We start from the raw sequence: 23329 nt of genomic DNA, 5'->3' as shown, positions 1-23329 counted from the left end.
GTCAGTGCACTCTCACATACACGCTTGTACAATAAAACAATAGGACATGAGGTGAAAATGAGTTTATTAGTTATCAACCTGTGGATCAACCTCCTACACACAACAACAAAACACATCTGAGCTGTGCCGCGGCAGCGGTCGGCTGCACCGAGGAGGGCGCCTGCAGCCGGGGGAGGCCTTTTGTTCCGGTCGACGGCGCCGTGTTGGAGCTTCATCTCCCCCTCTGGGTCCTCGCTCGGCTCAGGTGAGAGTACAGCGCAGGTGTGTGTTTGTGTGTGAGTGTGCAAGGGACCTCTTAAACCGAGTAAAAAGACACGTGTGTGTCAGTGGCGTCTGTGTGTGTGTGTGGAGCGTGTGTTTCCCTGTGCTTTAACAGTGCGATATTGTCTCTTATCACACTCTGGCAGCGGCTGTAAATCAGTGGTGGTGTGGAGTCGGGGAGGGGCGGCTGTTGTGCCTCAAGTCAAGAGGAAGGAGAGGAAGAAAGAGAAAGAGAGGAGGGGGGAAAGGTAAAGATGGGGGTCGGGTGGGGGTGGGGGGTTCGAGGGGAGCTGCTGTCTCAGTCTCAGCCTGTCCTCCTCTCAGTGCTGGATACGCCTGATGGACTGGATCTGGGGGGTCTGACAGTGGGAGCCCCAGTTCCTCCAGTGCTGGTAGTCTCCGCTGTGTCTCTCACACTCCATGATGTACTGCTGGCCCCTGTAGCCGGGGTGCTGGTAGCACACAAAGCTGAGGGGGGGACAAGAGAGGACGGCAAGGGTTAGTGTGGATTGAGAGCTTCCAGATGGATAGTTTGACAGAAACTTGAGACAGAGATCAGCTGGAAAATACGTCTTATTCGCACAGGTTCACACTAAACTTACGCGCCACACTGCACGTGCATGGAGCCGACCTCGGGCATCATCCAGCCCATGGCCTGCAGGGAGGGGTAGTCGTCACAGATCTCCACGCTGCGACCCATGAAGTTCTCCCTCTCGAAGATGATCATGCGGCTGCTCTGGTGAGACTGAAGACGAGGGAAAAGAAACGCACAGTTGTGAATTTTAAGATTCTCGCGGTACTTCTAGACTCGAAGAGAGGGCCATGTGGGTGTGGACTCACGGCGCAGTAGATGGGGCGCAGAGACATGAGGCGCTCCACGTGGTAGGAGAGGGAGCCGCTGTAGGCGTCCCAGTGGGGGTACTCTCCTCTCTCCAGGATGAACTGCTGGCCCTGGAAGTCATGGTGCTCGAAACCAACCCAGCTGTTCAGAAATACAGAGAGAGAGAAAGAGCAGTTTGGTTTTGTTTCATCCAGAGGACAAGTTCTAGAGGACTAAGAGGGAAAGTGTAGGACTTACGCTCCGCTCTCCACCCTGATGGAGCGGATGTTGTCCAGTCCGCACTCCTGAATGTTGCAGCACTCGGAGGTGAACTCCAGGCACTTGCCCTGGAAGTGCTCCTGCTCGAACACAGTCACCTGAGGGGACGAGACGAGACGAGACTTGAGCGGGCGGCAGCAACTTATCACGAAGTTCATCCTCTGAACTTCAAGCAAAAATGAACACATTATAATCACATCGTTTGTGCATAAAAAACAAGTGTGTTACCTTGAAGAAGGGAGCCATGCCCATTCCTGAGTTGACCAGTGGCTGCATCATGGGGGACCTTGTAGTTCTGTACATCTTTACTCCTGAGAAGAAGGCAGGAGGGGAGAAAAGTGTCATTTAGAGACTCGTTCGGTTCAATAATTAGGTATTTTTCGATGGTTTGTAGTGTTTTTCTCAGTAGTAAAATATGCTGCTGTTAAATTCCCACTGACTAATAAACAATCTGAGCTGAGACATCTGGAGGAGATCTGCTCCTAAACACATCACTGACTTTTTTTTAAATAAATGTCGTCCAGGTGTTTCAGAGAGTGCTTTTTGGTTTTCAGAGTGTTGGTGTGTGCAGCAGCTTGAGAGCACCTGTGTGTCTGACCCTGACCGTGTGGAGACTGAGAACAGAGTTGCATCCTTACCTAGACTGGCACTTTATTAGAAGAGCTTTGGAGTGGTACGCGCCTACCGCCTGCCTCGCGTAGAGTTTTGGGAGAACCTGGCGCTTCAGTTTTATACCGACGGGTCGGGGAGCGCGCCTGCCGGAGCGCGTCCACGGCTCCGACTCGGACCACGCTCTCCGTTCGTTTGGCACAGCGGTGGCATCCAGTGGGGCGCGCTCCCGAGGCTCGCCGAGCTCGCGGCCGCTGCTGGACGCTGCTGTGTCGCCAGCTCAGCACATCCCATAGAGCCGCCGCTGCCCCGGGAGAACAAAGGCGCTCCGGTATGTTCGGGCCCCGGTCAGCAGTCCAGCGCGCACCCCGGCACAAAGGGCCGGGATCGGGCTGGAGAATGTGGGGATTAACGGCGGAGCAGAGAGGCACCGCGGGGGAGCAGAGAGAGACGACTGGGTGGGTCTGTGCGCCTGTAGAAAAGTTAAAGTTTCATTTGAGCTCCGATCACACAATGGCTCCTCTAACGGTTCCTGCGCGCGCACCTTCAAGGCACACAGATGTTTGGTTGAACACAGATGTGGTGGTCATCAATCAATGACTTTTTATTCTTCTCACTTATTTTCCAACATGTGAACAAAGTCATCAAGTGTTTGACAGTTTCTTTTGCTTTATGCTTTTCATTATTTTTTCTGTTATTTGTTTTTGAACTATTATTTTTGTCTGTCGTTACTTTTTCTTTACATATTCGAAATAAACATTCCAATAAGACATTCCAATCAATAAATCAGAGCGGCCCAAGCTTAAACTCAATGGTGGATCAAAATTGTATTTATTGAAATGTATATTGTGTTGTGTTGTTAAGATAATTAAAAATATATAAAGATGCAAAATGCCAGTAGGACAGTTTCACCCACCAGCTGTGTTCGGATTATGAAATATATTTAATAATTATTCAACATGTTACATTTTTGTATTACTTTTGAAAAAATAAAACATCACTGACTGGATATTTACATGTTTAAAGGTGCAAAATGTAAGAATTTTAATTGAAAACAGTCTTGACTTTATCAACCAAATGAACATATGTAACATTATAGAAATAACATTGTGTCACTTAAGTTAGCATGCTAACCAGCTAGCCCCAGTCGGTACCGGTCCAAAGCTCCTGTGTTAGCAGAGTGAACACCAACACTTCCCCGGTGCTCCCAGCTCCAGATCTGAACCAGGAGACGCAGCTTAAGTCGGCTTGTTACTCTTTTGTTTTTTGTTTTTGAGTAAGAATTTCACAGCTGGCAAGTTCTTACACATTGGAGCTTTAATTTTTAGACCTTTTTGGGCTAGAAACATCTGGCAGAACCTTATTGTGAGCCAGCCTCACTTTGGTTTAACAAAATAAATGGCTCCCAAAGTGGAGTTGCAGATACTTCCCCATTGAAGCAGCAAAACATTTATAAATTACACCAAACATATCAAAATCAGACCTCTCCTATTGAAAAAGTGTCAGTGGTCCGATGTTTCTGTGTGGGACTACTCCTGATGAGAAGTTTGGATCTTTAGTGAGGAAACTTTCCATCCAGATTTGTGTGTCTCACTGACATTATCTGGAAACGTGTCGCCTGAAATTACATTTAGATTCGTCCACTTTATGTTTGAAGCCACACATTCCTGCTGCCACAATCAAATAATGAAAGTTTAGTGAATATTCTGGTTCATATTAGTAGGTTGTTGTGGTAATGGGAGATTAAAGAATCTGACGTATAACACCAAACTACTATGATTTTGGGAGTAAAATTTTACTCCAACAGTTGAACTTGTGCTTTACTCTGTCAGTAACCGGTGGTCTGTCTGCTCTCCAGCTTGTGTCAGTGGTCCTCTACCTCCGCCCATCCCCTCTGTCCGTCCCTCCCTGATGATGTGGGGTTTCTTTTGTCCCGCCGCTCTGACCTCAGCAGGTTTGTTTCTCTGCCCATAATCCCCCTCCTATGGGCGCCAGCGTATAAAAGGCAGAGGCGCACTCCGAGGCACATACACTCTGAGTGAGGCTCGGCACAGGCATCGCACACACAGACAGGTAAGGTACACACGCATACGGTGCGGTACAAAAAAAAAAAAATACAGATTATTCCACATACTTCCATCTCTCATGCATCCTTCCTTTGCACCATCGAACATGCTCGATCTGCCAAATGAACAAACCCTCTCTGAGTGTTTTTCCCCTCTCTCTCCCCTCCAGTAATCATGTCCAGTGGAGATAAGTCCAAGACCTCTTCCCAGACCGATGGGAAGGCCGCTCAGGGCAAGAAGTCTGAGATGGGAATGATGTCCTACAAGGTGGGTGGCTCTTCTTGTCTGAAACACACTGAGGTATATTTGATTGATCATATCGCAGATGTTGTTCCGACTCACATTGTCTGCACCTGTTTCCCCCCTTCCAGATGTACGTGTTCGACCAGGAGAACTTCCAGGGTCGCATGATCGAGATCAGCAACGAGTGCATGAATGTGTGTGAGATGGGCATGGACCGCGTGCGCTCCCTGCGCGTCGAGTGCGGACCGTAAGTCTCCGAAACAAGACACACGTCCGCATTCTCACATTTCAAACCACCTCACGTCTTTGATATATTCGTGACGTCCTCTCGTGTGCAGCTTCGTGGGCTTCGAGCAGATGAACTTCTGCGGTGAGATGTACATCCTGGAGAAGGGAGAGTATCCTCGCTGGGACTCCTGGAGCAACTGCCAGAAGAACGACTACCTGCTGTCCTTCAGGCCCGTCAGAATGGTAAAAGAATATCACACTTTCACGCTCTCGAGTCTTCTCTTTTGCTTTAGACCCCCATCTCTAAACCAGTCTGTCTCTCCTCCAGGACCCCGAGAAGCACAAGATCTGCCTGTACGAGGTCGGAGAGTTCAAGGGCCGCAAGATGGAGATCATGGACGATGACGTTCCCAGCCTGTTCTCCTACGGCTTCACCGATAGAGTGGGCAGCATCATTGTCAGCTGTGGAACGTGAGTGCAGCTCAGAAAGACATAAAAATCCATCCACGTAAAGTCGATGCTGTTCTGACATGTTTCCTCTTCCCCCTCCAGCTGGGTGGGATACCAGTTCCCTGGATACCGTGGCAGCCAGTACCTGCTGGAGAAGGGCGACTTCAGGCACTTCAACGAGTATGGTGCCCGCCATCCTCAGTTCCAGTCCGTGAGGCGTATCCGTGACATGCAGTGGCACCAACAGGGCTGCTACACCATGGCCAGCAAGTGAGGCTCAGGGAAGGAGAGAAAGAGAAAGAGCGGAAGTGAGGGAGAGGGGCGGAGGAAGAGGGAAAGGGGGAGAGATGTCTGAGGCTTTACCTCAGTGCAAGTAATGATCTAACGCAGTGAGGGGAAGGGTGAGGATTTAGATCTGCCCCCTGATTGGAGACAACACCTCAGTGGAAGGACCAGCCGGACCACCCTCCATCCCTCCCTGTCTCTACTTTTCTCTTTCTCCCCTATGGGCTGAGTTTTGCTTCCCCCCCTTTTCTCCCTTTTTTTTAGTCCCTCACTTCATTCCCCTCCACAGTCCTCTGAAACACCAAAGAGGGAACACGACTCCTCTGGCTGTTTTTACACACTTGATTCTCGGCTCAGGGTATGATGCACCATGGGAAACTGAGTCCCTAGAGCCCCCCTTGCCCCCCAACCTCTTGCCCCTGTGCTCTGCACACCCTCTCTGCTGTACAGAATCCTGGCCAAGTTTTCAATAAAAAGGAAAATCTTGATTTCAAATATGTTGTTGTTGTTAATTATTACTGATAAATCACCTGAATGAAAATGTTCATGAACAAAAAATGGCAAATAAAATAAAATATCAAGATGAGTAAAATATGTCAGATTTATCCATTTCATTAATCAACGCTTCTCTGAAGTTCAGTATTTTGAAAGTTTCCTTGAAACATTTTGATCCAGTTTGTTTGTTTTGTGTGTGTGATACTTGTGTTCATAGTTTTAATTGTGAAACTATAGTTGTAATGCATAAAGTGAACAAACACCATTGTAGTCATGCTGAATGGGGTTGGGAGAGATTTGCATGGTCAGCGACAAAATACCTCTGAGTCAAATGTGCTTTGTTAAAAACTAAAATGCAGCGTACAGAAAAAGAGACAAGCTGCGACGATGATTGTGTGACGTACTGTCATATTAGTGTGTCGGGCCAAAACCCTGTTTTTATATAGATATTTAATAATTAGTCAAATGAAAAACTGAATGATTTCTATTGAAAACAAGTGAGAATTTTTTATTCCATTCAAGCACAACTTTATTTTTAGAATATTGTATTAAAACATGTAAAATATAAAAAAATAAAAAAAACTCACATGTTTTTATACAAAATATATAGAATAAAGAATATATATAAATATAATTTCATATGAAATGAATCATTTTTCTGTAGTAGCACAGGCAGTGTTTGTTCTTGTTGAGTCTCCATTTAAAGGTCCAGTGTGTTGGATTTAGTGACATTTAGTGGTGAGTTTGCAGATTGCAGCCAACTGAACAATCCCCTCGTTTGACCCTCCTATGGTGGAAAACGCCCTCCTGTAGGGTTGGTGTTTGTTGTTTGTCTGTTCTGGGCTTCTGTAGAGACATGGAAGTGCAACATGGACTCTGTGGAAGAATCTGTGGATATAAAAGCCTCATTCTAAACTAAAAACACAACAATTCTTACCCTCAGGTGAAAATATACTAATGAAAGCATAATCATGAAGAAAATATTCCCTTTTTGCCCTTTAATAGATCCTCCTGTGTTTATCTTTCATCCAATAATTTACACACTCATCCAATTTTTGTACGTATCTTTAATTAAAAAAAGATTTTTTTACAGATTTACAAACAAGATTTTACACTCAAAGAGCAAACATTGATTATATAAAAATACATCTAAAAAACACAGTCATAAAGGTTTTTTTTCTATGAAGCGTTTGATATGTTTTGCAGCTTTTAAAATACTTTGAGTTGCACCGCAGATCAGATGTTAATAGTCGTGTCTATTTGTCTCAATTTGTCTACTTGAAACTTTTTTTCTCTTTTTTAAATTTAATATAAAAAAATACAATTTTAGATAAGCGCTCTTAAAAGCGTAGTGTGCTAACTAATCAAGCAGTTGCATAATCTCCATGTGTCGGTCTGATGGGTTGTTGGGCAGCTGGGCCGGTCAGCGAGACATCATCCGCACAAACTCTGGAAACACAAAAGGGAAGAGTGAGGGGTTAAAGACGAGGGTGGACGTCTTCTGAGATGGATCCCGGGAAGGAAATGAGAATTTCTCTCACCCTCAAAGTCCACCAGACCGTCTCCGTTGAGGTCGACGTCTCGGAGGATCTCGTTGATCTCTCTGTTGGTCACCTGCTCTCCCATCAGCTTCTTCATGGCCTCCCGCAGCTCAGTTAGACTGATCTGACCGTCACCGTTGGAGTCAAACTGAACACAGAGACGCACATCACATCTGATTTAATCATGACTTGAATAGAAACACTTAAAGGCTGCTTTCAGCACAGCCTGATTCTCTTTTTTATACTACCACTGAATGGTACGAAAGAAAGAAATGATCAAATCCTTCACATGGTGCCTCCTTATGAGGATGAAGTAAAGTGTCACCCCACCCTGTCACATGCTGAGTAATAACCATCATTTAAAATAGGAAAATTATACTTAATTAAGCCGTATATAAAAGTTATTTCCATGTAAACAAACAATGAAATGCTTCATAACCCTTTTCTTAAGCAATTATTTATTGTAAAGCTTTAAAATGCCACTAAATACTGTGTAGTTCTATATTAAAAAGTTGCAACTGATAATTGTTTTATAAAGTATTTCATGCTTTAACAGTCAAATGTCTGTTAAATAAAGTTGAGTTAGCTAAATTCTACATTTATTAATCATTTAGCGTTACCTATATATGAGGTTTATCAGCCAGCAACAACAAAAGGAAACAGTACAAACACAAATAGTTAAGTTACATGTATTTAAATAACATTAGTAAGAATCAAAACTGCATTGTACTCATTATATTCCGTTGTGCAACTCAGAGGTGAACGTTTGCAATCTTGTACTTTTCATGTTGTGTTGCTCTCTGACTAAAATCTTGCAAAACCTGAATCATGACATCGTTCACCAGCGTCAGAGACTCTCATGAGTCATGTGTGAATATCTCATTATCTCCCACCTGTTGTCTCCACAGACCTTTTTTTTCTCACACTAGACATTTTGACTTGTCGTAACAACACTGACGATGACTCAGCCGCCAGTAAGATTTTTTTTCCAGTGAGTCAACGTTCTCAGTAACACAACCCTGGCAGAGCTCAGATACAGGTCAAATGTAGGTCTTGTCTTTTTCTGTTGTAACTTGTCTAATTGTGTCATTAATCATCCGTCTACTAAATACTGACACGTATAAGTGTTACAGCCTGTTCTTAATCAAGACTTCTCGCTCTTTCTCCTCTACATGTGAACACCTTAAGTTTGCGCCAGCATTGAGCACATCTTTTGTTCCTTTTTTGTCCCCACATGGATCAGATTCATAGATCCATTACACGATTGATGGCTCCATCCTAGAAACTATAGCAGTTCAGTGCAGTGTAGAAGTTGATAGTGTTATTATTGGATACACCTGCACCTGTGATCGATAAGTCAAAGTGTCCCAACATCACCGACCTCTTTGAAGGCATCTCGCAGCTCTTTGACTCCGATCATGTCCGCTGTCTCTGCCAGCATCTTGGGTCCCATCAGCTCCACGAAGTCCTCAAAGTCCACTTTACCTCCACCTGCAACACACGAGTCCTGTCAGACCGTGATCTCTGATCCAGTCATCATCTCTCATAATCATTTTCACGTTCTCCTTTAAATAACAATTCATTTAATCAGTTGTATTTACAGCAAACACAAGCTGTTCTATTTTATTTTAACAATTGTGAGAATTCACCAGTCTAGTACAATAAAATTCAGACAGTTCTGTTCTGTTATTGTTGTGATCTGCCTCGTTCCTGTCATCCTGACATATTTTACCTTTTGTTTTTTAAGAGTCTAATTTATTATTAATTTTCAATCAGTTTTACTTTCTTTTTATGCATTTTGCTACGTAGCGACTGTTGACAGTCATTTTACATTTCATTCTTTTATTTTATTTCCTGTTTCTTAACTTTATTTTCTCTTCCAATTTCTGTTCCTATTTCCGATTCCATTCTAGTTCTGTTTCTGTTTCTATTTCAGTTTCTATTTCTATTTCTGTTTTTGTGTCTGTTTCTCTTTCAATTTCTGTTTCTTTTTATTCTATTCTATTTCTGTTTCTATTTCAGTTTCTTTTTATTCTATTATATTTCTGTTTCTGTTTCTGTTTCTTGTTATTCTATTCTATTTCTGTTTCTATTTCTGTTTCTATTTCTGTTTCTGTTTTTGTGTCTGTTTCTCTTTCAATTTCAGTTTCTTTTTATTCTATTCTATTTCTGTTTCTTTTTATTCTATTCTATTTCTGTTTCTTTTTTATTCTATTCTATTTGTTTCTATTTCTGTTTCAATTTCAGTTTCAGTTTCTTTTTTATTCTATCTCTTACAAAAATGTCACATTTGGAATTTAATTTCTTTTTTCACATGTAAATGAAAAATTCCACATAAGAAATGAACATTTTAACATTCGAACTAAAGATACAAAACATAATTTCCATTTGAGATTCTATTCTACTGTGGTTTTACTCTTCTCTGTTCTCTCAGATGTTCCAGGCCGTTGTTCCACTCACAGATCTGCTGGCTCAGCTCGATGAGCTCCATCTCTGTTGGCATGTATCCCATGGTCCTCATACACTCCCCCAGGTCTTTGTGACTGATGTAGCCTTTCTTGTTCCTGTCAAACTCTACAAACGCCTCACGGAGCTCTGGTGGAAACACACACACAGAGGAACACGCGTTAACGTTTTCAACTCGACCTTCATGCACATGTGATGTAAAGACGCTGAAACCACCTCACCTTCGATCTCCTCTGGTCTGAGCTCTCTGTCCTGTTGGAGGAAGCAGAGACACACATTAGCTTCTCTCTTCACAAAGTGCAAAAACCCTCACAAAACACCCAGGCTGGAAATATTTAGAGAGGTTGTTCGACATATAGCAGATATAGAAACACAGTTTTAAAAGGAACATCGTCGCAGCAACAACCAGAAAAGCAGTGAACGGGGAAATGACGCTCAAACACAAAAACAAGAAATGATAGAAATGATTAGTGGAGTTTGGTTTTATGTGGTTAAACTTTGTGGACGGTATAAAATGTTATATTACATATATACATGTATACATTTAAATAGCATCGAAAACTGAGCTTGTGCCTCTCTTATAGTCTGGATTTCATACTTCAACACAACTGACAAATGTTAGTGTTCGGTAAGCTGCATTAGACAGACAGACCCAGAACATCTTCAAATGAAAAAACACATTCAGGGGCGGCTGTAGCTCAGTGGGTAGAGCTGGTTGACTGGTGATCAGAAGATCACTGGTTCGAATCCTGGCTCCCCAGGGCGGGACTGAGCTACATGTCGAGGTATCCTTGAGCAAGATACTGAACCCCAAAGTTGCTCCTGATGTGCAGTTGGCACCTTGTGTGAAGGCAGCCACTGCCATCAGTAAGGGTCCTGCGATGAGCTGGCGACTTATTCAGGGTGAACCCTGGCCTACGCCCCTAGAATGAAACTGGATTTGGCCCCAGTAAGCCCCGCAACCCCTTAGGGGGGAAAAGCGGCAACATCCCGCGACCCTCACGGATAAGCGGAAAAAGAGAACGGAACGGAACATTCTAAATCTATATGGATTAAAACTGCATCATGATGTACATGACAATTCATGAACCATTAATCACAAAGGGTAACCAGATTCATTTGTCAGGCGACACACATCTGGGGATTATGAGATTTGGGGGGGTTTAGTTAGTCCAGAGGCCCTCGGACACATGTCCTGCCATTCTGACGCACATAAATGCACATATACAGTAAATCTTGCACATTGCACTTAAGCTCGCACGCAAAGTCCACCCGCACAAAAGCACACAGTCACACAGTCACACAGCCACACAAGCGGGTGTTGTGGTTTCGGTATCAAGGATGTGAGGCTGAGAGCTTTAGAGAGAAAACGATACGACAAATCCTCTCAGAGCGTTTCATTCACTTTGCTCGGCTTTGTTTTTCATCACCGAAGTTCAAACCAAATCCCAATAAGAGGCGACAAGCTCTTGTTCGACAGCAAGGGACACTGACAAAGTTGCTGGAATTCTTTTTACGTACGTTTCATATTAACACAAACAGAGAAGTGACTTGCAAAAGCAGAAAAAATCCTGTCATGCTTAAAGTGTTGCACTGCTCCTTTAATGTGAGTCTGTTACAGTTGGTAACTGCTTGTCAGTACAGTCCAGAAGGAACATTACATTAGTTTAACAGCATTAGTTGTATTACAAATTCAGATTATTGATACAAAATGTAAAACCACTAAACTAAATTCTATTATATTCTAAAGTTAAAGCTACCCTGCCATTTATAAAGGAAATACAATTATCTCCTTCTTACCAGCTGCAACATTAATGACAATTACAAATCAATACACTGATAACGAGGCTATCATTAGAGCAAATACCTCCAAGGCCCAACTGTCCCCTTTAATCAATCAAGCTGAATCCAATATCAAATCAAATTCTGCTCACTCATGGATACCAGCCTGATTTTTTTTTCATCAGGATCAATGCATTATTTCCTGGATTTGTCCCTTTTTTCCAGATCTGCACCAAAAGTTAACAGGCTCTACTCTGGGTTGAGACGCATCCTCAAGCCAAGTTTCGTGGAAATCCATTCCGCAGTTTTTGTGTAATCCTGCTGACAAACCAACCATATAAAAATAGATGGGGACAAAAGGAGGTATTATAATCCAACGATATAATAGACGTAACCCTACTTCTGGTTTACTTTAGGTATATTTTGATGTTGCTACTTACGTATGTACTTTAAGTCAAGTCAATACAGTACTTTTATACTTCCTCCACTGTCTGTATCTGCTAGATGGGAAACCCACAGCACACTTTATTATTTCTGTGCAGCTCTTTTGCACGAGTTCATGAACCTGCCATGAGCCCACAGTGGACTCACTGTCTCTCACAGTGAATATGGAGCTTTCAGGGGCCGGTCGCCCGCAAGAATTCACCTTGACCTCCACATCACCACGTTTTAGAGTAAGCTCCAAAAAGGCCAGTCAATAATTTCCATAGAACTGATCGATCGACCCCTCTGAGCATGTGCCAGCAGAGTGGATCGTCTGACCCGAGTTGGATGGGATGACACAGCTGCTGTGGTGGACAGCAGGGGGTGGGGGGTGGGGGGAGGTCAGTCACGATGTGGGGATGAAAATGAATCACGACGAGTGGAAAAAAAAAGTGGCGCCGGGGTTTGTGCTGTGTTACATACGAGTGTCTGTGAAAAGCCCTCTTTAAGGAAGATGCAGGCTGGGCCAACGATGTTGTGCAGCATGTTGCAGTTCTTCACCAGAGCTCCGAAGGGATCGTAGCGTGGCTTATCCTCCTCGTCCTCATCCTCCTCTCCCTGCTGGCCCACTGACCTCCCCTGACCATCCTTCACCCCCTTCAGAGGCAGACCAGGCTGTTACTGGACCAGTCTGTCAGTCAAGTACTATCTACATGACTTCTTCACACATGACACATCACATCTTTCAAGGAAGACGTCACACTGAAGAGGCTCTCTAGTCACGCGAACATCAGACAGAATGTGGCTGTAAGCCTGCATCACATAAGCTGCTTAATATTTCAAGGCGACCACTGACGTCGGTTTTTAACTTTACTCAGAGAAATGTCTGGATCTCAACATTTTCTGTGCAGTATGTGTCTATTCTGCTGCAGGCTCCTCTGATGGCTCTGCTAAGTGTCTAATGACTGACAGTAAAATGTTAAAAAGTGAACATTTTTGAGTTTTCTTGCAACTCACTTTTTTCTTCATTTAAGAACATTGACAATTATCAAATCTGTAATCCAGAGATTACATGATTAAGTTTCAAAGAGAGCTCCAAAAGCTAGTAAGTGGTCTTCTGAATTGTCATTATCTGACAAAACAATGACAAGAATGAATGTCCACGCTCAAAGCTGCTGAGAAGTTTGACCGTCAATCACAGAATTTTTTTAAATCAACAAAAGCAAAATTGTAAAAGTGTCACTTGTCAAGTGCAGGCGAAAGCATCAAGTAAACCGAAGAGACGAGACAAAGTGCTCTTACCTTTTTCATATCATCTTTAGATGGTTTGGTGCAGTTGCCCATTATCCAACCACCCCTGCTTGACACAAAATCTCACCCACTCCTCTCCTCCAGCTGCCCAAAAGTTTCCCCTTCTCTGATCTTATTTATCTGTTTTGTTTTTTTTTTTAAATCTAGTCTGCCCTCCTCTGTTCAGAGATCCAGCTCAGGCTCTAAACTCAGAGAAACCTGTGAGAGAACTATGTGTCCCATGCTGGTTACCAGTCATCACATCTGACACCACAGAGATTTAATCCACGCATGACTCCGACCATCTCTATCTGATCCAGAGTCACCGAACAAAGCAGCAACAAAAAAAAAAGCCCCACAAAGTGAACTCTCCACTAAAAGCAGCTCGCTCCTCACATCAGCAGCATCACTGTCTCTTTCTCTTCACACCGACTGTTTTTAATCCCCCTCCTCCTCCTCCTCCTCCTCTCTCTCCTCCCTCTCCAACATGTTGCACAAGCATTCAAATGACTTTATCGACAGCACGAGGAGTTTTAGAGGGAGAATTAACACGGCAAAACGGAGAGAAGGGATTAATCCCTTCCATTTGAGATTAGAGGGGAAGATGGGAAAAGGAAAAAAGAGAATGTGATACAGCACAGAAATGGAAAAACCAGGGCTCAAAAAATGTCGAGGAGTCGATGTCAACATGACCTCTGTACAATTAATTAAATCCAAAGATATTAAAGATTTCGCACTGAGGTGAAAATATAGATATTTTTGTGTCTGCACTGTTTTACTTCTTTACAGACTTTTAGTGAAAATGAACACATTGTCAAGGATAGATTTTCAAAAAGAATACCATAATAGTCATATTAAGATGATTTCTGTTGATCTACCGAAGACTCTTTTTGCTAAACATCGTCATCATAAGACACAGAACAAAGTTGCATGACACAAAAGAGGGTGATGTTCGGTACCAAACTCATCCGTTTCACACGCAAGACAAAGATAAAACATTTTCTCTCATAAGCTGATGTGCAGCTTAAGAGCGACCACTGTAAATTACGTTTTGGTGGAAACAGACTGTTTGAACTGTAATTGTTGTGATCCAGTCAGCATGCAGACAGAGGTGATAATTAGACCAGAGTAACTTCCAAATCATCTGATCCTCATGTAAGCACTCAAAAATGACATTTGTTTGCTGTCTGCTGTGAAGTATTTTGCCACCCAGTCAGATTTCTCTCAATAAAGCATAAGTCTCTCATGGTGTCTCGCCTTAACTGTCTTTAAAATTCTGATCTAATTCCAGAAAACTTCCCTTTACAGTGACCTTTTATTGTAGAGGACACGAGGACACATGTGAGAAAGCAGAAAGTAAATAACTATCTGTACAGCGGTCCTCTGCTCACGAGGTTTAGCATCAAAGAAATCGTATTGTGTTCATATTTTGAGTGTGCAGGCATGCATCATCAAAACCTTTCTGGAAAAGTCTGATTTTGAAAACTTGCACCAATGGAAACTAAACAAAAACAAAGCTTGTATAAAACAGATTATAAAGCAACATTGTGTAAGAACCTGCATTTTGTGAGCAAACTGCTCTGAAAGTAATAACAAGTTTGTTTCCTGATTCCTTGGAAGTTTTCGGAGATACACAGAACTCTCTCTGAGCGGGATTTGTCTGTTTTCCATGAAGAATTAGACGTCCCGCAGTTCAAACCGTGCTAAACGTTTAAACTGATGAAAAAGCGACCGAGCTGTGACACCAGAGCAAAGGACGGCTTACGAGCCCCACAGTGTCCGCCAACATGTGTCCGTGTCACCTCAGGTCACACTCAGCAGGACGTGACGGCTCGACGCCAGAGTTTTGGTTTGAGCCGTAGCTGAGTTTGACCTCTGACCTCCTGGAACTAGTTTGGGATGTTAGAGTTTTCTAAAAAAAAAAATGGCGACGCATTAAAATCATAAGTTGAGGTTATGAGTTCAGCAATAAGTGGTCAGCTGAGCTCGTACAAAGCATCTGTCAACAAATCTCTCCAGAAGCAGATTTGGCATGATCCGTACTACAGTGCTTCCACATGGAGAACACAGCTTGTCTGTGTGTGTGTGTGTGTGTGTGTGTACATGTGTGGCACACCATTAAGTCAATTTTACCCATTAGTTCTTTGAATTTAGGTCTGAATGTTCTTCCTCCAAAGCTGAAACACACTCTTGTAGAGCAGCCTATCTACTAAGTTCACAGTATCAGTACAGTATATATTAACCAAAAGACATTTTATTGGCTCCCTAGTAATGTTGTTATTGACAAAATATGTTAAAATATGACTTAAATGAAGACAAAAACATGGGAAAAATTAGAAAACTTAGTACTCAAATTTGATCTAGTGAGATGCTCACAGGGATGAGACAAATATTATATATCTTATATGAAGACTTCCATAATTAGGAGACTTTCACCTTTCTCAAACATACATCTTGTTTTCTATATTTTCTTCCCCAACCATCGGAGGTCCGACTGGCTTTGTTAGATTTCCTCATATTTGCATCAACTCTTCTTCTACAACTTTGTATGATGGCATTAGTGTCACATACTGCTTATTTTGATGAACCAATTTCTATAATTTGGCTTAAGTGGTGGATAAAAATGTGCATTTATTAATAATGATAATAATAATAATATGCAGATATCCTGGAAAATTTGGTTTAAGTTTGTTATAATATGGACGAGCTGAAACTCACCCTGCTGTTAAAAAAACAAACAAAAAAACAAACAAAACAACAGCATAGACCAGCACCAAAATACAACATATGATGGTCTTGCTGGTGTTTTGGTGCTGATCGATACCGTTTTTTTCCAGCAGGGTGACTATCAAGCTCTGTAAAGACGACGGCAGCTGTACATTCTCTGTAAGTCAGTTATCCCTCTCAAATTCTCACTTCTCACATTGTCGTTTGATTCATTGTTATCGTGAAAACAGAGGAAATAACCGCGTCGCTGTTTTCGTCGATCTCCAAATGTACAGATCTGTTTATTGTTGCACACCCACACACAGGGGCGGTTCTAGGGGGGGGGCAACAGGGGCCAGTGCCCCCGTAACTCTGAGTCTGGACCCCCCTGTGGCCCCCCCCGACAGGGAGTCTGCATCAATAATACAATGAAAGATTTCTTGCAATGATTTTGTTTTAAAGGGAAAGGCAGAAATAAAGTGTCTCAGCAGTTTACTACCCAATCACAATTGTTGAAACTGTAAACACTGTTTTGTCTGAATGAGAGATTTATCTTTTTTTCCGGGTTGTATGTGCCCCCTTACAAAAAAGCCGGCCCCAACCTGGCCCCCCTATTAAAACGGTCCTAGAACCACCACTGCCCACACAGGTGCTTTCACTCACTCTGGCTGATTGGAGCTCGTTAAAGGTTGATGGTTGAGGGAAGTCCACATGTTTACAAGAAGTGGTCAAGATCTGAGTTCCTGAAGTGAGATTGAATCAGGATGAAACAAGAGTGTGAGGTTAGAAAACAATCATGTGATGTGTGATGTGATGTGAGAGAAAAATAAATAAATAAGTAAATAAAAATGTCTCTTTCAGATTGGTCAGTTGTTGCAGTAACCAACAGTCACCACTAGAGGCCGCTGTGGGACCGGTCCGGTAACTGAGTCTCATCCGACAGCTGCTGCAGTGAAGTCAGGGATGATTCAGCTCCTATTTTAAGATGAACTTCCTGGCAGATTTAATGATGTAAAGCTTAAGACCAACTGTGAATTAATTCTTTACCCCGAAAAAAAAGTTGTTAAGTAGAAACAGACTGTTTTGACCGTAATTGTTGGGTTATCTAGTGGGCACGCAGACAGACATGAGTGTAGTTAGAGCATCTTTTCATACCATCTGATCCTCATGTAAGAGATCAAAATGACATTTGCTCCCAGCCAGCTGTAATTGTATTTTTACTTACTGACACTGACCAGCTACTAAATCGACTTTCGGTCAATAAAACACGAGATTAGAGATTTTTATCAAATGGAAGCGAAATTGTTCTTAATTCCATAAAGACGACACACACAGAGGAGTGGACATAGTTACACATAGAAGACAGAAAGAAGTGGAAATAAAATGCAAACCGACCCTGATCATGTGTTTTAGCATCAAAGTGATCATATTGTGTTCAGGGTTTGTTGTACTTTGCACGCTGGCACCTTCAAACCCCCCCAGAAAAGTCTGATTTAAAAAAATATGAAGCAAATTAACAGCAAAATTAATTCACATTCATTATATCGGTGACTACGTTCGACACAAAAGGCACCTGTGAGCTGTGACCCCGTGCTTGTGTAATTATTCATCGCGTGTGAAACAGAAATACCATCTGAATTAGAAATGTGACATCTGAAGTCTAAAGTAACACATGAGGTCACAAAGAGAGATGAAACAACACGTGTGTTTTCACCTGAGCTTTTTTTTTTTTTTTTCACATCCGCTTTGCTTTTTTTCATGATTTTTACTTCATGCATATTTACGTCTCAGTACCTCCTTGTCACAGCTTAAACCTCAAAGACCAAATTTCTCCTGTTTTTTTGGGTGGGGGGGTTTGAAGGTGATTTTAATCCACTTTCCTGCATTTCTACACAACATAACCTATTTGATGAAGCAGATCAGTTAGATTGAGGATGCTATGAAAACCAACAACAGAGTATAATGTCAGGAGGATATCAGTGGCATGTAACGGACACCTGAGCTCTTTTCAGGGAACCAGCTGATGTTTGCCAAAAGACCATGACCCATGAAACCCCTGAATTATTAAAGTCGTTTTCACTGATATCTCTTCAAGGATCATTACTGCAGGACCGCCTAAGTATAATCACCTGGTTGTAGGGACTGTATGATGATGAGATTAGTTTCTAAAAGACAAAAATTGGGGCAGCACAACGATAACTCTGCTCCCCCTGACTGAACAATGGGGATGGATTTGCTGCACGTGTTCGGTTTCTCAGGCGCTGACGCACCACAACAACCCACAACCTCTCTATTAGTAGGAATCCAGTTTGTGACATAATTGAGCACAACGCAACCTTATCGATCAAATTAACTTCCAGCGAGGTGTTTGATGATTCACCTCCACGTGTTTGTGTGTTAAAGTAAAAACTGACACCAGCGGCTGCATGAATAACCCAACGCACCACCAATACCATTAAGCCCCAATTAACCATGCAAATAAGATCCTGCTGGTCCCTGGTGTGTGTGTGTCAGTGTGTGTGTGTGTGTGTGTGTGTGTGTGTGTGTGTGTGTGTGTGTGTGTGTGTGTGTGTGTGTGTGTGTGCACTCTGGCTTATTTATGCTATTCAGTTTCTGTTTTGATTACTTTTCATTTGTCTCCAGGTATCAGTGTTGAATGGCCGTCACACCAGCAGCTATTTTTAGCACCACACACACTTGTGACACCAACAATGCATTGTGTGTGTGTGTGTGTGTGTGTGTGTGTGTGTGTGTGCGTGTGTGCGTGTGTGTGTGTGTGGGCAGTACTCAGGTAATGTGACTCCGTTCTTTGTTTTGGACTCAGCGGGCCCCTGTGCCTCAGTCACGAACTTGTGTGCTTGTGTGTGTGTGTGTATGTGTGTGTGTGTGTGTGTGTGCATGTGTGTGTGTGTGCAGGTAGAGCAGTAGACGGATCATGCTCTGGTTCTGGTGTCGGTTGCAGATCAGCTGGTGTTCTGTGACGAGAGCTGTCAGTCAGCGAAAGAGTAGAAGAGACAGAACCGACGGAGCGTGGAGGAACAAGAGAAGGCAGACGCAGAAGAAGAAGTGTTCGGATCTTTTACTCAAGTAAAACGTAGAAATACAGCGGAGTGAAAATACTCATTTACAAGTTACAGTAAGAGTATCATCAATTCTCACTGTTAGATTATCAGTACTGATGCATGCAAACATGTAAGAAGTGTTCCTTTATTGTTGTTGTTCAACGCTGAGTGTATTCTAACTACTTCTACTAATGATAATACTCAAGGAAATGTACTTAGTTACTTTCCACCACTGCAGGCAGGAGAGATCCTTGATAGCCTCATTTTAAGGTTTTTGTTGAACTTTTCCTTTGACAGGTGACGATGTAATATCTTAATTGCCTAAATAGAATCGTGTGATTTGATCCTGATCAGAGGTGACACATTTCCACACACGGTTTAAACAACTGGCTCATTTCCAATTCATCAATTCCAGTTATTAGCGTAACGTAAAGCGTCTTCAGTGAGTGCACATCCAGCTCAACATGCAAAAATGTGAAACTTGACCTCTGGCCAGCATCCAGTTCAACAAGTAGTGAGGATAAAGTGTTCAATAACAAATGAATAATGAATTCATGTATATTGGGGTTTGAATCGAGTCGAAGTCTTTACTTCGTCTTTAGTGTGTGTTAAGTTAATTTCCGGGAAACTAAGAAATTATCTGAGCTGAGTTGAACATAACATCCACCACATCATACCTTCAGAAATCTCTCAACGTCATCGCTAAAAGTATCATGATAACAACATTACAATTTAAGCTTAAACAATGTGTCTTATCTTTAGATCAGGGACCGGTCCGATTAGACCGATACCAGCGGCATCAATTTTTCCATTTCACTTCCAATTGTCTTATTACGTTTAAACTCATGTGCAGAATTCTAATTATGAGTAGTTAATAACACTTTGCTCATGCTTAGGTCACATTTTTTGGAATGGATTGTTGCCATAGCAATTTGCTCTCCTGCATCTGTTACAAACAAACTACTTGCTCTTTGAAATAAGAAGCCTAAAAGACAAACCTGTAACAGTGTTCTCTGTTTGTTTGTGTGGCACTCGGCTCCCTTCATGAAATATCACTTTAAGGAAGACGCTAAGTTCTAGCGTGCCTCTTCAAGCCCCGTCTGTTCAAGTCTCGGCTCAGTGTGCGGGGGCTGAGGGTCTCTGGGAATACCACATGCTCGCTGTCTGCTACTCGCCTGCTACACACTAACACACAAAAGTTCCCCCTAATAACGCACCAGTTGTCAAAGTGAGGTTCAGGCCCCCCCCCCCCCCACCCCACCCCGAGGTCCCCCGCAGTGAAGCGAGGTAAAGATAAATCCTCCCTCCCACTCGCCCAGTCGTCCCTCTCTCATTTTGGATCACTTGCATCACCGCTGACATCACACGCGTTCGCTTATTATATTGACTTCCTGTTTCTAACCTCAGCCACACTCGTCGTCAAGGCCCCCCCTTGGAGTTTACTGACGAGATCAGGTGGACTCGCTCTTCTCAGTGGGAGTGACTCACAAGCTGGCAGGACATGAGTGGAGTTTTTTTTTTTTTTTAATTCTGGTGTTATCTCCACTGATTTTATTTTCCACAAGCGCCACTTTCTGTCACACACCACGACGCCACGCATCTGACCGACCCCGGGGCTGACAGATGCTGCAATGGTGGAGCCTTCACCGTGCCGTGTCGTGTGTCGCTGCTTACCATGCGAGTGATTTGATACCGAGCTGATACCAAGCAGATAGGGTGTTCATCAGATCTCTGGCTGACTATGGTCGTATCTGTTACGGATTATAACGTTTCCCCAAAGTAAAGGAGTTTAAATCCTCTTAAACGCACACGCTATCTCCGTCCTTAGCTTTAGCCCTCGTGTTTCGCTGCTCCCGCCATTTTTTTCCGGGGTGGATTCAGGGGTTAAACTAAAAAGGCTAAATGTGTCGTTGCAACTGAACGCAGCGTCATGTCCTTTGCCATGTGAGGTCAGCGATGTCACAGGGGTGGAGGTGAGTACAAGCCGGGCTTTAAATTCAGAGTGGAGGCTTAGGGTTTCAATCAATCTGTTTGAGAGACATTCAATCAGCCGGAGAACTTGATGCAGCACACACACACACACACACACACACACACACACACACGCACACAGCAACATTTGCCTCCTACCTGTCCAAACACAGAGTCCACTATGGGCAGCAGGTCAACGGGCTCCACCTCTTCCATCTCCCTCTCTCTCCTCTGGGGCCCGTCCATCATCTCCTCCAGCGTCTCCTCCAGGGACTCTCTGTCCTCGGGGACCGCTGCTGACGCCTGCAGGGCCGGACCGGGTCTCTGATGGCGAGGGGGCTGAGGCGTCGCAGAGGGAATGCCCAGACCTTCTCCCTGCCCAGAGGCTCGCTTCTTCTGCTTCTCCATCTTCTTCTTGATGGCGGCCTGCACCTGAGGAGGCAGGGGGAGCAGAGGAGTGGAGGGCTTCAGACTCATCGAGACTGATGCATGTTGACATATTCAGGAGAGTAAAGAGATGCAAAATATGGTCACAGGAGTTAAAATGTGTTGATATCAACACTGTCTTTGTCTCAATCAACTACCTTTTTTTGTGAAACACTTTTTAAATCTGGTGTAGAAATGTGCAATATACACTTTCCAGTTCTCACTATGTATCGTGTATTATGGCAGCTTTTTCTGAAGTACCTCACAGAAGTACGACATTGTTTAAAGTTTTGTAAACTTTTAGATACTTCACTGACTTGAGGACTTTTTGCCTGAGACAGAAGGATTTTCCTGAGCATTAAAGGAACATTCACAGTAACTTTATCAATGAGAAAACCAGAATTTACCAGTTAAAAGCACTTTTCCCTACATACCTCAGTTACATCTTTTACAATTTAAAGGAGCACTATGTAGTAATGAAATAAGAAGAAATTCCAACTAAGCATTTTGATATCTACAATATCAATGCAGCAATAATACAAACTCAGAAATATTTATTTTTCCCATAACAGAATAAACGAGCTGCCCTCAGAGGAAGATATGGTCCCCAGAACACTGTTTGAGGCTAGAAAGGTGGCAGGGTCCGCCACATATAAACAAAGTAAAACAGTATGACAGGGTGTTGTCCTATAAAGGAATGAAAACAAAGAAAAGTCAGCTCCGATCTTTCTCTTCTTTACTTCTTCTACTTTAAAACTGGTTCCGGATCATCTTTAAATGATCCTGCACTCCATCACGAACATTAATTCATGCAAATTTCACTCCATTTTTTGTTTGCAGACAGAAAAGCATCATTTGAGTCTCTAAGGAAGGGACAGTGTAAATTATCACACAGATTAAGCTCTATACACACACACACACACACACACACACATATATATAGAGTTGGACTGACGCACCTGCTTTGCACTCCTCTCAGATGGCGCGCTCATCGCTCCAGCACCGCCTCCTGCGGCGGGCGTCTCTCGAATGATCATGAACATCCCGGCGTTACAGGCTCACACTCTCTCTCTCTCTCCCTCGCTCTCCCTTTCCTCCCCCTCCCTCGCCGTCTTCTCTTGCCTCTTCCCTGCTCTCCTCTCTTCAGCAGCAGCTCTTGATTTTTGCTTTAATGTTATCAGCTAAAATTCACCACAAAGTCACTGGTGTATTTCTGTCGAGTTTCCTCAAAAAAGGCTTAAAAAATTCAGCTCTCCTGACAGAATGGAAGTCTGTTTTGGTTTCTTTAAAAAAAAGGGAGGATGACTCAAGGTTCCCTGGGAAAAAAAGATATAAATCAAATGTTTCCCCTTCCTCCTCTGTGTCCTTGTGTTTCCTCAGTGTCGCACCGTGCTCCTGTCCATATCTCCCTCTTGGGAAGTCCTCGGTGTGTGCAGGTGAGGAGGTTTTTATCATCACCTGTTGTCTTGGCTCTTGGATTGAGTTCCTGCACCTCTGCCCCCACTCACTATCTCGTGGTCTTTTAAGTGACACTCTATACCTCCTCAGCTTTACCTCTCTCATGTTATCTACCGGTAACACATCGACCTATCTCTCTCCTTCCCTTCCTCCCCTTCTTCCACCTCCTCCCCTTCATCACAGGTGAGCACTCCTCCTCCTCCTCCATTTCGCCCGGGCGCTTTATCGCAGCTGCCCCTTCTCGGAAATGGCAAATACCATTTCACGAAATGTGCTTCTGCTCCTCTGGGATTGTGTCATAATCTTGTGTTTTCCTCTCCTGTATTTCCTTCTTGTCTTTATTTTTCCCTCCTCTCATCCTTTCCTCTTACTTGTCACCATCATTCCACCCCCCCCCCCCCCCGACAGTAATCCTCATCGCTCTCCACGCTGCTCCTTCCTCTCAATCCATCCGCCCTAAATCCCCCC

The 23329-nt window shown here is 43.3% G+C and overlaps 3 protein-coding genes across 7 annotated transcripts; 1 reads left to right on the top strand and 2 right to left on the bottom strand.

The window, feature by feature from the left end:
* Nucleotides 1-47: 47 nt before the first annotated feature.
* Nucleotides 48-2118, bottom strand: LOC115568321 (beta-crystallin A1-like). The gene is made up of 6 exons (XM_030395508.1): nucleotides 1999-2118; nucleotides 1589-1671; nucleotides 1340-1458; nucleotides 1102-1243; nucleotides 864-1006; nucleotides 48-729 (listed from the first exon to the last, which is right to left on the bottom strand). The coding sequence occupies exons 2-6, from the start codon at nucleotides 1661-1663 to the stop codon at nucleotides 582-584; spliced, it is 627 nt and encodes a 208-aa protein (XP_030251368.1). The 5' UTR covers nucleotides 1664-1671; nucleotides 1999-2118; the 3' UTR covers nucleotides 48-581.
* Nucleotides 2119-3920: 1802 nt separating this feature from the next.
* On the top strand, nucleotides 3921-5736 carry LOC115568320 (beta-crystallin B1-like). Its single transcript, XM_030395506.1, has 6 exons — nucleotides 3921-4042; nucleotides 4205-4302; nucleotides 4407-4525; nucleotides 4617-4749; nucleotides 4835-4977; nucleotides 5059-5736. The coding sequence occupies exons 2-6, from the start codon at nucleotides 4210-4212 to the stop codon at nucleotides 5228-5230; spliced, it is 660 nt and encodes a 219-aa protein (XP_030251366.1). The 5' UTR covers nucleotides 3921-4042; nucleotides 4205-4209; the 3' UTR covers nucleotides 5231-5736.
* A 1072-nt stretch (nucleotides 5737-6808) lies between these two features.
* cabp2b (calcium binding protein 2b) lies at nucleotides 6809-22904 on the bottom strand. 5 transcript variants are annotated; one of them, XM_030395501.1, is made up of 7 exons: nucleotides 22363-22904; nucleotides 21137-21409; nucleotides 9965-9995; nucleotides 9738-9872; nucleotides 8659-8768; nucleotides 7278-7425; nucleotides 6809-7185 (listed from the first exon to the last, which is right to left on the bottom strand). In XM_030395501.1, the coding sequence occupies exons 1-7, from the start codon at nucleotides 22444-22446 to the stop codon at nucleotides 7160-7162; spliced, it is 807 nt and encodes a 268-aa protein (XP_030251361.1). In that variant the 5' UTR covers nucleotides 22447-22904; the 3' UTR covers nucleotides 6809-7159. The 5 variants fall into 5 exon arrangements, with proteins under 5 accessions (XP_030251361.1, XP_030251363.1, XP_030251362.1 ...); XM_030395503.1 differs by lacking the exons at nucleotides 21137-21409; nucleotides 22363-22904 and adding exons at nucleotides 12432-12605; nucleotides 13251-13295; XM_030395502.1 differs by having other exon boundaries at nucleotides 6810-7185; nucleotides 21137-21459; nucleotides 22363-22382.
* Nucleotides 22905-23329: the final 425 nt, after the last annotated feature.

Source organism: Sparus aurata, chromosome 18 (assembly GCF_900880675.1).
Source record: "Sparus aurata chromosome 18, fSpaAur1.1, whole genome shotgun sequence".
Taxonomy (NCBI): Eukaryota; Metazoa; Chordata; class Actinopteri; order Spariformes; family Sparidae; genus Sparus; species Sparus aurata.
Note: the sequence above shows the minus strand (reverse complement) of the source record. Positions and strands in the feature narration are given on the sequence as shown.

Excerpts from the sequence above, each read along its gene's own strand:
- LOC115568321 (XM_030395508.1), bottom strand. The coding sequence starts at position 1,663 with ATGTACAGAACTACAAGGTCCCCCATGATGCAGCCACTGGTCAACTCA. Across the intron at positions 1,459-1,588 it reads GCATGGCTCCCTTCTTCAAG|GTGACTGTGTTCGAGCAGGA; the intron begins GTAACACACTTG and ends TCGTCCCCTCAG. Across the intron at positions 730-863 it reads ATGCACGTGCAGTGTGGCGC|CTTTGTGTGCTACCAGCACC; the intron begins GTAAGTTTAGTG and ends TCCCCCCCTCAG.
- LOC115568320 (XM_030395506.1), top strand. The coding sequence starts at position 4,210 with ATGTCCAGTGGAGATAAGTCCAAGACCTCTTCCCAGACCGATGGGAAG. Across the intron at positions 4,303-4,406 it reads TGGGAATGATGTCCTACAAG|ATGTACGTGTTCGACCAGGA; the intron begins GTGGGTGGCTCT and ends CCCCCCTTCCAG. Across the intron at positions 4,978-5,058 it reads ATCATTGTCAGCTGTGGAAC|CTGGGTGGGATACCAGTTCC; the intron begins GTGAGTGCAGCT and ends TTCCCCCTCCAG.
- cabp2b (XM_030395501.1), bottom strand. The coding sequence starts at position 22,446 with ATGTTCATGATCATTCGAGAGACGCCCGCCGCAGGAGGCGGTGCTGGA. Across the intron at positions 21,410-22,362 it reads CTGAGAGGAGTGCAAAGCAG|GTGCAGGCCGCCATCAAGAA; the intron begins GTGCGTCAGTCC and ends CTGCCTCCTCAG. Across the intron at positions 9,996-21,136 it reads TGGACTCTGTGTTTGGACAG|GACAGAGAGCTCAGACCAGA; the intron begins GTAGGAGGCAAA and ends TTCCTCCAACAG.